General features: G+C 42.9%; 1 protein-coding gene across 1 annotated transcript in view; it reads left to right on the top strand.

The window, feature by feature from the left end:
* The first annotated feature begins 1,966 nt into the window (after positions 1-1,966).
* The window catches only part of KIAA0368 (KIAA0368 ortholog), a 139,538-nt gene continuing 128,214 nt past the window's right edge, over positions 1,967-13,290 (top strand). The window contains exon 1 of the mRNA XM_012641131.1: positions 1,967-2,374. Within this exon, the coding sequence (XP_012496585.1) occupies positions 2,353-2,374 (22 nt within the window). The 5' untranslated portion in view covers positions 1,967-2,352. The remainder of the gene's footprint in view (positions 2,375-13,290) is intronic.

The following is a 13,290-nucleotide window of genomic DNA, read 5'->3' as shown; positions in this document are numbered from 1 at the left end:
TTTTTTTTTTTTTAAAGCTACTTGTTATTCTGAAAAGAAATATGTTATGGACTGAATGTGTTCCCCCAAAGTTCGTATGTTGAAATCCTAAGCCCCCAATGTGATGGCATTTGGAGGTAGAGCCTTTGGTAGATGATTAGGTCACGAGAGTTTTGCCCTGATGGGATTAGTGCCCCTAAAAAAGAGACTCTGGAGAACTCCCTTGACCCTTCTGCTATGTAAGGACACAGTAAGAAGTCTATGAACCAGGAAGTGGGGGCTCACTAGACACCAAATTTGCTGCGCCTTGATCTTAGACTTCCCATCCTTCGGAACTGTGAGAAATTAATTTCTGTTGTTTATAAGCCACCCCGTCTATAGTATTCCGTTATAGCAGCCTGAATGAACTAAAAGGATTGGTATCCCTGAGAAACTGTGTAATTCCAGGAGCCCCCCTGATAATGTTCCTCCACTAACCTCAGTTACGGAGCTGAGAGGACTGGGAGAAAAGACAACCACTAAGTACTGTTTAAATCAACCTAATTATAAAGGTGGCCAGGAATGGTGGCTCACATCTGTAATCCCAGGACTTTGAGAGGCTGGGTAGGAGGATCATTTGAGGCCAGGAGTTTGAGACTAGCCTGGACAGTAAGACCCCTGTCTCTACAAAAACTTTACAAAAAACATTATCCAGGCGCAGTGGCGTGCACCTGTAGTGCCAGTTACTTGAGAGGCTGAGGCAGGAGGATCACTTGAGCCTAGGAACTCAAGGTCACAGTGAGTTATGATCATCTGCATAGGACGAACTATTTGCTAAACGGTCTTACCTGGAGGTTAAAATCGCCTAACAAACTCACTGTTTTTTATTTAGATTCCATTTTTATTTGGGAGAGGGCTTTAGAAGGATTCATGTGGGGTTATGGGAAGCCAGTGATTCCCCAAACCAGTTTTTGGTGCAGCCACTTTATATAGTCACAAATAGTGAGGAGATGTTGTATATGAACTGTCAACGGGGATGATTTATGGGGATGGTGGGCATGGAGTTGGGGAGACCGTTGCTTTAGTGTGCTTTGTTTTTAAGTAGTTCATTTTGCATTTATTTTGGAGGCAGTATCAAACAAAAGAGCAGGAGTGTCCATGAAAAAAGGGTTTGGTTAACTTAAAGTGCTATGAAGTCATTAACAAAAAAAGGTGGTGGTGGTGTAGAGTTTTCTGAATTTACATAGAACAATGTGTGTGGGGGAAAAAACATTGATCCAGAACTTTATCTTATGAACTTCATCTCCATCAAAGCCTTCTGAGGCTGCATATACTGTGCAGAGAGAAGGTCTTGGAGGACGCACACTTTAATTGTTAAACATAATTTCTCCCAGGAGTGGGATGGTGGGACTGAGAGAAAGGACTTTCACTTCTATGATTTCCAAATCATTTCCATTTCTTACAAAGCCCATGGATAATTTCTATAATAAAAACAACAAAGGAAGTAAGAATGTCTTCAGTGCTGTGTAAGTACCATGTCACATCTAGAATAACAGATATTCAATTTTCAATACAATTAGAGCTTTATACATTTCCGCTTTGAGGAATAAATACAATTTCAATCCACTGTACCATCTTGATTTCTTCCTCTTATACCAACAAAAAAAAAAAAAAAGAGAGAGAGAGAAGATCTGATCTTGTACCTAATTTGTTATGACAATACTGGCACTTAAAATACAGCAATTATGCAACCCCTTAATTTAAATTCCATTTTACGAGTGCACGTGACCTCACGGACAAACTGAAGGCATAACGTTAAAACCGTATACCGAAAATTAATCACTCTGGTTACCATAAAGAACGTAGGTATTTGAACAAAATCTTAATAGCTCATATTAATATAAGCATACATACTTCTATTTGAACTTTACAAATCTTGGTTCATGAAACTTTTCGTAGGGCTTAGTGAGTTTCCTTCACTCGGTAGCCCGCTCCTGAGCATCAGCAACCTATACCTTATTACTGGCCTGTCCCGGGCCGCTCGCGGCGCCGGGGCTCGCCCGGGACTGAGTCAGCGCCCCGGCGAGAAGTTCGGCGGGAGGCGCAGGGCGGGGCTTCCTCCCGCAGACTCCGAACCCGGCTCTACTTTTCTGAGTCCACGTCTCTTCCTTTGGACAGGCGTGTTTCTTCAGGTCGGGCCCAGCCAACGTGACAGCCACAAACCTTTAAAAAGGAGCGTCGGCCTCGCCTCGAGGATCTTCCCTGGCCGAAGTAGCCTGGGTCAGCTCGGCCAAGCCCCTCGCGGACTGCAGCGCGCGGCTTCTCCGGGCACGGCCCGAAAAACGCCTCGCTCCTCGGCCCCCGCCCCGCGGCGCCGAGCGCAGCATTCCCAGGATGGAGACCGGCTCGGACTCAGGTCAGAGGCCCGTGTGTCCGGCCCGCGCCAGGCTGCTCCGCGCGCGGCGGGGCGGCTAGGCCCGGCCGCCCGCGCAGGCCGCCGCGTGCCGGGTCCGCGCGGGGAGCGCTCGCGGGGCGGGCGGCGACAGGTGGGCAGGACGATCCGCGAGCGAGCGAGGGCGGGCGGGCGCGCGAGAGGCCCGGCGGGGGGGCCGCTGGGAGGATGGCTCAGCTCTTTCTAAATATAAAACCGGCGTGAGTTGGGCGAGCGCGGCGCGGAGTCGTAGAGCCGCCGCGCGGCCTGGCGCACGGGGATTCGGCCGCACAGAGGGCGGCGGCGGCTCCGCAGAGGCGCAAGGCTGCGGGATCGCCGGAGTCGCGAGCTTGCGGGGGGCGGCTAAAAGCGACGCTCGCAACGCGGAGGACGCAGGCGGCGCCGGGCGGGCCTCGGGGGCGCAGCGCGGACCGCGCCGAGTGACCGGAGGCGGCTCTCGGCCCCTGCTGCACCGTGAGCCGCGAGCCCCTCTCCGCGCCCTCCCCCTCCCGGCCCCTCCTTCACTCCCTCCCCGGCACAACATGGCTGCGGCCGCCGCCTCCGCCTCCCAGGATGAGCTGAGTAAGTGCGGTGGCCGACCCTGCGGCCCGGAGCCGGAGCCGGCGCCAGAGCCGGCGCCGTGCAGGGCCGGGGGGCGGCGGCCAGGGCCGGGCCGGAGGGTTGGGGCGTGTTGCGCCCGCGGGCCGGCAGGCTGGGTGGGCGGGCGGCGGCCGCGGCGTGCGGGGGGCTGGGGCGCTCGGGCCTGGCGGGCGGGCGGGGCGCGGGCCGCCGCCGCCGCCGGCGATTGTAGGCCTCAGGTTTGCACCGTCACGTTGCGAAATTGAAACCGGAGCCCCGGGCGGAGCCACCTCTACCCGCGATCCGCCCCGGCCCGGGGGTGGGGGAGCCCAGCTCCGTACCCGCAGTGCCTGGGCTGGCGGACAACCCGGAGCCCCAGGGTGACGAGCAGTGTTTGCCCGTCCCTTCTGACCCCGCCATGGCACCCGGTCCCGACTGTTGGGCGAGTTCTGGAAATGGGAAGGGGGAGAAGGCGTTTTTCTGTGACACCCTAGAAACCAGCTGAAAGGTCTTGAATAGGCGGTGACCCTCAGGTGGAGCAGGGAGGGCAGAGAGGGGTGCCGTGGTAACTGCAGGAGAAACCACGAGGTGACAGCGCTTTTAGAAAGGAGAGTCAGTGCACATTCGACCATAAACACTGCAATTTTCCGGGGACTGCCATCCATATTCGGGGAGAGCGTTGGTCACCCTGAATCCCAGGCCGCCCCGCCCGCCACCCGGGTTCGCCTCGATGCTTTGTGGGAACTGTAGTCCCGGGGCGCCACGGCCCCACGCTGGGGTCATAAATACCCAATTTTCACAGGGCATGTAAGATAATTTCTGATTGCGTTTTGGGTGGTTGATTTTTTTTTTTTTAAGCTGCCCTTCGGTTTATTGCAAAAACAATAAAGGTTGTTATTGGGGAATCATGTGGGTTTTAAAGGGAATGAAGCATCGATGAGGTGTTCCAAGCTTTGTGAAGCTTATATTAAAGCCTCTTCTGAATTTCCATATGAAAGTAGTTATAAACATAATTTATGTATCTTTGGTGCTTGCCAGTTTAAAGCTTCTTTTATATACATGATCTCACTTTTGCTCTCATAACAACCTTGTGAGGTGCATACGTAGGAATTAACCGTGTTTTAAAGAGGAGGCAGGTGTAGAGGAATTAAGTTCGTTGTTGCTTTGACATAGGACTGGTAGAGCAGGAGTACTGTTTGCTTTTTTTTTTTTTTTTTTTTTTTTTTTGAGACAGAGTCTCACTCTGTTGCCCTGGCTAGAGTGAGTGCCGTGGCGTCAGCCTAGCTCATAGCAACCTCAAAGTCCTGGGCTCAAGCTATTCTACTGCCTCATTCTACTGCCTCAGCCTCCTGAGTAGCTGGGACTACAGGCATGCGCCACCATGCCCGGCTAATTTTTTCTATATATTTTTAGTTGTCCAGACAATTTCTTTATATTTTTTTTTTAGTAGAGACGGGGGTCTCGCTCTTGCTCAGGCTGGTTTCGAACTCCTGAGCTCAAATAATCCGCCAGCCTCGGCCTCCCAGAGTGCTAGGATTACAGGCGTGAGCCACCGTGTGGGCCTGTTTGCTCTTTTGGAAGTTGAAGTAAACAGTGTGAGCCTGGGCAGGATAGAGTCTGAGTAGATAAGGTTAGAGATAGAGTCGGCTAATAGATTGCTTGTCTGTCAGTTCCAAGTGGGAGCACCACCAGGCCCTCTGAGGAGTTCAGTTCCTTGATTTTCTTTTTTTATTATGACAAAATACACATAACATAAAATTTACCATTTCAGCCACGTTTTAAGTGTACAGTTCAGGGACATTGAGTACATTGACACTGTTGTGCATTCATTACCACCATCCATCTCTAGAATTCTTTAAATTTTGCAAAACTGAAAGTCTATATCCATTAAACAACAAATCCCCATTCTTTCCTCTTCCTAACCCATGGAAACCACCATTCTACTTTCTATGTTTTGACTTCTCTAGGTACCTTGTATAAATGGAATCATACAGTATTTGTCTCTTTGTGCCTTTTTTTTTTATTTAGATAATGCCCTCAAAGTTCATCCATGTTGTTGCATGTGTCAGAATTTCTTTTCAAGGCTAAATGATATTCCTTTGTATGTATATACTACATTTTCTTATTCATTCATCTGTCTGTGGACACTTGGGTTGCTTCTACATTTTAGCTATTGTGAATAATGCTGCTAGGAACATGGGTGTACAAATATCTTGTTGAGACCCTGCTTTAAATTCTTTTGGGTGTATACCCAGAAATGAAATTGATAGATCATGTGGTAATTCTATTTTTAATTTTTTGATGAACTACTGTACTGTTTTCAACAATGGCTGCCATTTTATATTCCCTCCAGCAGGGCAGAAGGGTTCCAGTTTATTCACATCCTTGCCAACACTTGTTATCTTATTCTCAGAAGTAATCATCCTGATGAGTGTGAGACTGTCTGATTTTTTAAATTGCTGTACTGCATGTGTGAGTTACTGTTGTAGCACTAAACATGTTAAAATCTGAAATTACCAGTAGGAATGGGGAGAAAAACTAGAGGAAGACTTGGATATCATTCTAAAGTTGCTGAAGCATTTGTGTATATGCAATGTGCTCCTGTACATTCAGATACCTGTTAAGGTGCTGGTAGTTAGGGAATTTACTGGGTTAAGCAGCTAATGGAAAGTTAGGAAAAAATAATTCTAATCCTTGTCTTTCCATTGTTTTGTTTAGTCAAATCATCAATCACTAAGCGCATGTCATATCTGTTGACTTGGTTTCTGTATTTCTTGGTATCTTAGAATAAATTAACTTGAAACCGCATAGATCTATACTGGTTAAGAAGTTTCACATAAACCACTTTTAGTTTCAGCATGGCTATAATAAAATTGCAGATGGCTGGTAAAAGGTACTTTTTAAAATTCCACCAAAAAAAAAAAAGAGCTCATTATCTGAATATTTGCTATTGTATCTGACTAGTAGATGATAAATACAAACTACTAGGTGCCAGCATTGTTTTCTTACCTAAAATTTTACTGTGAAATCTTCAAACGTACAGAAAAGTTGAAAGTGAACGTTCACATAGCCACCGCCTAGATTCTGCCATTGATGGTTGAATAACTATCATATCCATCTTTCAATCTGATTTTTAAAAATTGTTAAAAATTTTTTGCTTTTACTTAATTTAAAATTGTGGTAAAATACACAGAATGTAAAATTTACCATCTTAAATATTTTGAAGCGTGTATTTCAGTGGCATTAAGTACTCAGTCCATTTTTTTAATGCATTTTAAAGTAAATTGTTGACATCAAAACTTTGCCCCTAAATATTTTAGCACCGGCATTATTTTAAATGCTTCATATATATTCTTTTAGTCCTCAGAATAATCCTAAGAAGTAGGTAAAATTACTGCAGTTTTATGGAGTGAGAAACAGGCTTCTTAGGTCCCATAGGTCCCACAAAAACTAAGTGGTGGAGTTGGAATTGGATCCCAGGTGTCAGACTCCAGTGTGTACTCATAACCCATCTTCAGGCCGTATTACCTGTGTGTACCATGGAGTGTTTATGCTGATGCAAAGTTCAAATCAGATGCATGGTTAGATTCTCACCTAGATGTTGTTTTAATCCAATGATTTCACTGTTGTTCATCATTGTTATTGGGTACAAAAGAGACACCAGAGCCCACCAAAGGAATTATAATACTATCGAGGAAGAGGAAGAATATGTGTAAGTAGATATGTAAGGACCAAAGATATATGTAATTATATAATACTAAAGTATTATACAGATTATGTAATCATATCGTATCATCTGTGATTCTAGGTCTGTTATTTAGAGATGTGTAGCTGGTCACATTGCATTTCTATAGATTTCAGATCAACATTTTTTACCTTTGCACTTGAAGTAATATATATGTCATGTTAATTTAAATTAAATCTATGGCAACTTTCAATTATATTTGCCACCACAGTTTTCAGAAGAAGCAGAATTGAATTTGTTAAGTTTCTTTTTCATTTATTTTCTCTTTCTTTCTTTTCTTTCTCTCTCTCTCTCTCTCTTTCGTTTTTTTTTTTTTGGAGTAGTATCATTGAGCATGAAAGTTGCCAAAAGGTACGTGGGTTGGTCTTGGGTTGAAATTTGTTAGAATTTGTTATCCTTTCGCAAACCTCATGTAATTCTCACTTTGAGTCAGGTGACTATAATGGAATAATAGTAAGGCTAATATTTGTTGAGGGCTTACTGTGTATTGTAATTGCTTTGTAGGTTTTAACTGATTGAAGCCTCACAACAGTTTGGTGCTATTATTGTTTCAGTAGTAGAGCTACCTTCATTATAGAGAGTTAGGGCTTGAACTCAGATTCTCCGATTCTGAAAATTTATTAATTCTGCTCTATTACTGTATTATCTTTCTGTAAGGGAGTATACATGGTTTATGACAAGATTAAGGTAGCTTTCTTTTTTTTTTTTTAATGTCTTGCTAGTGTCTAGAAGGAATCTCCTGTAGTGTATGAAATGTGGCAATATTCTGATGTCTGTTGAACAGAACATACTAGATTTTTGGATAAGGTGCTAAAAAAGAGAACATTAGTTCCATTATAGGCAGTTCTAAAATCTAGTTTGTAAATTATTTAAGATTAGAGTTTGTAGCTTTCTTTCTTTGTATTTAGAGTGATTATAACTGTTGCAAATGAAATGAAATTCAATGCAGGGCATGCAGCTGGCTAGGTTTTTCCTAATATCCTCTACCAGTTCATGAAAAAGTTGACATTATAGTTATATTTCAGCAGCCGGTAGAGAGATTTCTGACAAAAGGAAGGAAGCGTTTGAGACTTTTCACCTGACCAGCTGTTTAGTGGTTTTGTATTTTGGGCTTTATAATTATAAGGCATCCTTAGAATCTGATCTTCTTTGGGATAAAGACAACTCATGAGGGAGCCATAGCCTGTAATCTTAAAGCTTATGCTATTCAATTTGACCATTTGACATAGCCATGGGAAAGTTCAGTTGCAAAAGTTGGTCAGATAGTCAACATGTCAGATACCTTCTGAGAGCCTCTGCTAGTGCCGTAGTGGCTCTTTTAGAGGGTGAGAGATGGGCTGCTGTGTGTGTAGCTGTGTAGTTGAGCATGATTCTGTGGGCATTCTGAAATAGCCCCAAGGAGATAATTGCTTTAATGACAGGCATGCATGCTGCTGAGCTGATCTTTGTAGAAACGCTAAAGTCAAGCCTGTATCATTCAAATTTTGGTTACTTAACCAAATTCAAAAGTTAAAATGGACAATGACAATGGTATTTCTATTTTTTATTAACTTCAATTTTTCACTTCTACCCCATGCTGTTGTGAATTATGCTTACAGTAAACTGTAATATTTAATAAAGGCCAGTGTCAATGAGAATAATTGGCACTGGGTTATTGATCTTGTTCAGAAGATACATGTTAAAATTGTAGGCACTGCCAGTGTTCTCAGATGGTTTGATCCCAATTGCTGAGCTCTCATTTCAGGCCTGACCAGTCACTGCCTTGATACTTGCCACCTTATGTGGCTTGTTTTACCTTCACATTTTTCAATTCAATAAGCAGACTTTTAAAATTGAGTGAATAACTTATGGTCCTGTCCTCAGAGGGCTTATACTTCAGTGTAGAGACAGATTTCTATATAAATAACTAAAACAAAGCATGATAAGAAAAGTACCTAACAGTTCTTCGGAAACCTCAAGGAATGAGAATAGCATTCCAGGCTAAAAGAACAATAGCTTGAGCTCCTACATGGAGGTAGGAAAATGATGTGTGTTTTCAGAAAAAGCTGAATAAGTCTGATATGGGAATGGAATGTTATGGTTTGTGAAGCACTGGGCAAGGAGATGAGCTTTGTAGTTTGAGACTTGGCCCGTGGGGCTTGTATGATTTGGGATCTTGAGCAAATTATCTTCCTTTCCCAAGTCTCAGTTTCTTTCTCATAAAATTGGGATGACAGGAGACACTCATAGTGTTGTTAGGATTAATGTATGTGAAAATGCACTGTATAAACAATTAAGCTCTATTTAAATTATTATTATTTTTGGTGTGCGGGGGGCAATAGCAGATGACGCTGGGAAGATAGATTGGGACCAGCGTGTTGTAGGAATGCCAACACAGTTTGGACTTTGTTCTGTAGGCAGGAGAGAACCATCAAAGGCTTTTAAGCTGGGATGTAACATGAGCAGATCTGTTTTATAAGGATAACGGGTGGCAGTGGTATAACATTGGTTGTAAGGATCCAGAAAACCAAGAACAGCAAGACCAATTAGGGTATCACAGTGGCCAAGTTAAATGAAACTTAGACTCTGAATTGGGGCATTGGAAGTGGATCTGTCAAGGAGGTAATATAATCTAGAATCCCTAAAATAGGCAGAAATTATTGGGTAAGTAGATGAGGGTTATTAAAGACGGGGAGGTGTTAGAGATGATTCCAGGAATCTAACCTGGGAGACAGCAGAGGGTGGAGGGTGGTGGTGAAGGTGAAGGAATAGGGGAGAGTGTAGCTTCTAGACAGATTTAGGGAAGTGGAAGTAAAAGAGAGAATAGGTTTGTTTTCAACAAACAAATTGTTTGTTGAATGAATGGGTTGAATTATTGAGGCAGCTGTGTGGAGTTGTTTAGGGAGCCTTTTTTTTTTTTTTTTTTTAAGAGGGTCTTACTCTGTTATCCAGGCTGGAGGACAATGGTATGATCTTGGCTCACTGCAGCCTTGAACTCCTGGGCTCAAGTGATCCTCCTGCCTCAGCTTCCCAAGGTGGGACTACAGGTGGGTGCCACCATACTCAGCTGTTTTTAAAAAAAGTTTTTGTAGAGATGGGGTCTTGCTATGTTGCCCAGGCTGGTCTCAATCTTCTGGGCTCAAGTGATCCTCCCTCCTTGGCCTCCCAAAGTGCTGAGATTATAGGCATGAACCTTGCCCAGCTTGGGAGACTGTTTTGAGTAGTGGCTAAAACCTCTGGAATTGGAGTCAGAGCCAGGTTTTGAATTCTGGCTCTGCTACTTTTTAGTTAAAGTGGCCTCGAACAAGGGATCTAACTTCTGGGCCTTGGTTTTCTCATTTGTAAAATGAGATAAAAACAAAATCTATCTTACAGGATTGTTATAAGAATGGGAAGAGAGAATGCATGTTAAGAACTTGGCATAGTGCTTGGCACATGAATTGCAGGTGTGTGGGAACTTTGGTTCTGAAGCTTGGGAGAGTGTGGGAATGATGGTGCAGTTATGGGAATAGACAGATTGTCCAGAGGAAAGCCATCTGGGGGCTATGCCTATTTAGGAGCGAGAAGAAGACAAAGAGCCAGGGAAGGAGATAAGGAATACTGAGAGGTCAAAGGTTACCAGGGTTATGACTATTAACCATTCTCTGTTATAATAATATGCTAATAGCATGTACACACACACACTCTTCTTGTAAAATATTGTATAATTCAGATACTTCTAAGTTTAATGTAAGATTTTGTATGTTTATGATATATATACATATACACATATGATAAAATATATGTTATATTGGTATTGGAGTTTTTTTAGTCTTTAGTGTAGTTTTTGAAGCATTAGCATGTTCTGAATAAATTTTATTTATGGATATATTCCTTATTCTTTCCTAAATTTGGTAATCATTATAATTTTTTCCTTTGTACTGAATTTGCAAAGCAGAGCATCAAAGATCTTAGCAAGAAATGAAAGATGCTTATTTTTTTCTTGAAACGGTAGCTATGTGTATGTCTTTTAATTGTATTTTTTTTGGTGTTCTAAATAATAGATTCTTTATACAATTGCATATGTACGAGTGGATGAACAAACCATTGGTGATCCAGAGGATTTTTGTCAAGATTGGATAAACCATGTATCACATTGATTGTAGAGGTTAGTAGATTCAGTTCCTTAGGATGTGTGCGCTTTTTTTTTTTTTTGTGGCAGCATTCAAAAATGTGTAGGTTATCAGGTAGTAATTTTTCTCCAAAATCTTCATGGATTTTTTCCTTTTCCTGCTGTCCTGAGAAAATCAGTGAAGTTCGTGTTCGTTTGTATATGCCTGAAACCTCTATTCTCTGTGATGATAAAAAAATTAGCAAGGAAGAAGAAAAAGACAAAATTTAACAAAACTTAAAGCTGTTACTTAGCAGTGTGCACAAAGAAAAGACAGGGATGGTTTATAAGTAACATGGTCTGCAATAACCACAAAAAATCATTTTGCATGCTCCAAAGAATGTCATCATGAAGTTACTTGTTTTATTTGTGAAAGAGCTATTAAAGGAGGTATCATCTATGATAATGGGATATTCCTAATTCTGCCATTGTGATTGTGATTTTTTAAAAAGCCATTTAATTCTACTTCATTCTAAGGCAGAACAAGAGTATGGTGTCAGTTTCACTCTTGGATGATATTGGGTGGTCCTTTGATTGAAACTCTGTAAATTCAGATTATAATTCTCTGATGCCAAGTATTCAATATTCATTGAGTACCTGGGATTTTGTACCTTCAATCCAAAATTGCATTTTGGTGCTGTCTTCTAATTTAACTAATTTAACTCCTCTCTCCAGTGCATTCTACTGTTTTTTGGTGTGTATATTGCTGATGATGGTGTGTGATGTCTTAATTCATTTAGGTGGAATTTTGAGTGATGGGATATTTTATAAACCAGAATTCAGCTTTGGAATACATTTTGATTTACTTTTGCTATTTCACATATATTTGTTCCTTAAGAGTGTAGAGAAATGGAAAATTGGGAGATTAGAAGAATTGTTTAGAAGAACAATGAGGACATTGTTTATTCTCTCCTAGATTCTCTAACTCTTAGAGCTTTTGGGGCTGTGATTGACATGTTAGTATCATTATGATATACTGAAGGCAAGCAGGTCAAACCACGAATTCTAGGGTAGTGGCTTAAATAAAGAACATACACATCCAAATGAGCATTGTTCTTCTAAGTAATTAGCTGTTTTGGGTGGATCTTAACTATTGCACATTTGACTTTTATGCAGTCTGAACTCTTGCATTCTGTGTATTATCTCCTCTGAGCCAGCTTTCATAAGCTGAAGTAATCCTCTGCTCATCACCTAGTATAACTGATTTCTGACTGGGTGTCTGCCAGCTGTCGTCTCTGGGTGAAAGGGCCTCCTTGGGAGGTGGGAATGTTTGTGGACTTCAGTGTGTCAGGAGTGTGGCACTTACTCATGACGTCTAGGATACAGATGAGGGCTGCTGTCTTGTCACCTGGCCCAACCCTGTCAGGCTACCCCTGTGACTTCTCTCCCTTCCTGTGTGGGTGGTGGGAGGAGAGTGCAGTGATGGGGCTGGGGTGGGGCAGTGTGAACAGGGAGGGGCAGCCTTGTTATGGGCTTATGCTGGGTTGGTAGGGGGTTTGAAATAGCCTGGCATCATATGTGGGAGGCCAGGACTTCAGAAGTGGCAGCAGAAGAAAGACTCTTAAAGGGCCTAGTCACTAGTACATCCAGAGGCAGGAGCTTTCAGATTGGGACATATGCCTGGGCCCTGGGGAATGGGGGCAGACTGTCAGACTAGAGGGGGACAGGAAGATGATCTGTCTGATTACCTTAGTTCTGGGAGCACGGTTACTAGCAGGGACTGCATCAGCAGGGACCTCCTGCTCAGGACCTCATTACCTGTGAAGGTTCTCATTGCTGCCCCTTGGGCTGCCCTGGCTGGAGCGAGGCAACTCCCACAAGAACTGTGATGGATTGTTTCTTTCTGGGAATGGATCTCCCCACCCCGAACTTACTGTATTTGTTTTTACTGCTGGACTGCTTGACATTCTCCTTTTTAGTTCATTTTCATTTAATGAGTTCCTTAAAAAGGCTGGGGGTTGGGGGCAAGCCTGTATTTAAAAACATGGAGGAGTAAATTTCTAGACATTAATAGTTACAGAAGCATCCTGCTGGCCTCACTTGGATTTTGTCAAATATTTTAGTGGCTTTTGGTGAATTGAAATGGTATTTAGGAACCAAATAGGTGAAGGGGACTTTACCAGTTAGTACCTGGTTAGGTTTATAATTGACAGGATTGATCTACCACAAAATATTCAGTATTACATACAAAATCTAGATGCCGGCCAGGGTAAACTCCTAATTGCAGTGATTGTCAAAGTCCAGAGGTGCTCATTCTCTTCCCTGTCCCCTAGCCTGACATGTCCAGGTTCTGTGAATTTCCTATAATTTAGTTCCTTACGCTTTTCTTAGCTTCTGGGCTCCCATTTCTGAAAATGCTGATTTGGTTCCAACCATGATGGCTTGGACATGAAATCCGTCTATTTCACTGGTTTACACACACACACACACACACACACACACACTCTC

This window comes from Propithecus coquereli, unplaced genomic scaffold (genome assembly GCF_000956105.1).
Source record: "Propithecus coquereli isolate 6110/MARCELLA unplaced genomic scaffold, Pcoq_1.0 Scaffold163, whole genome shotgun sequence".
Classification (NCBI taxonomy): Eukaryota; Metazoa; Chordata; class Mammalia; order Primates; family Indriidae; genus Propithecus; species Propithecus coquereli.
This window is presented reverse-complemented; position numbering and strand designations above follow the sequence as displayed.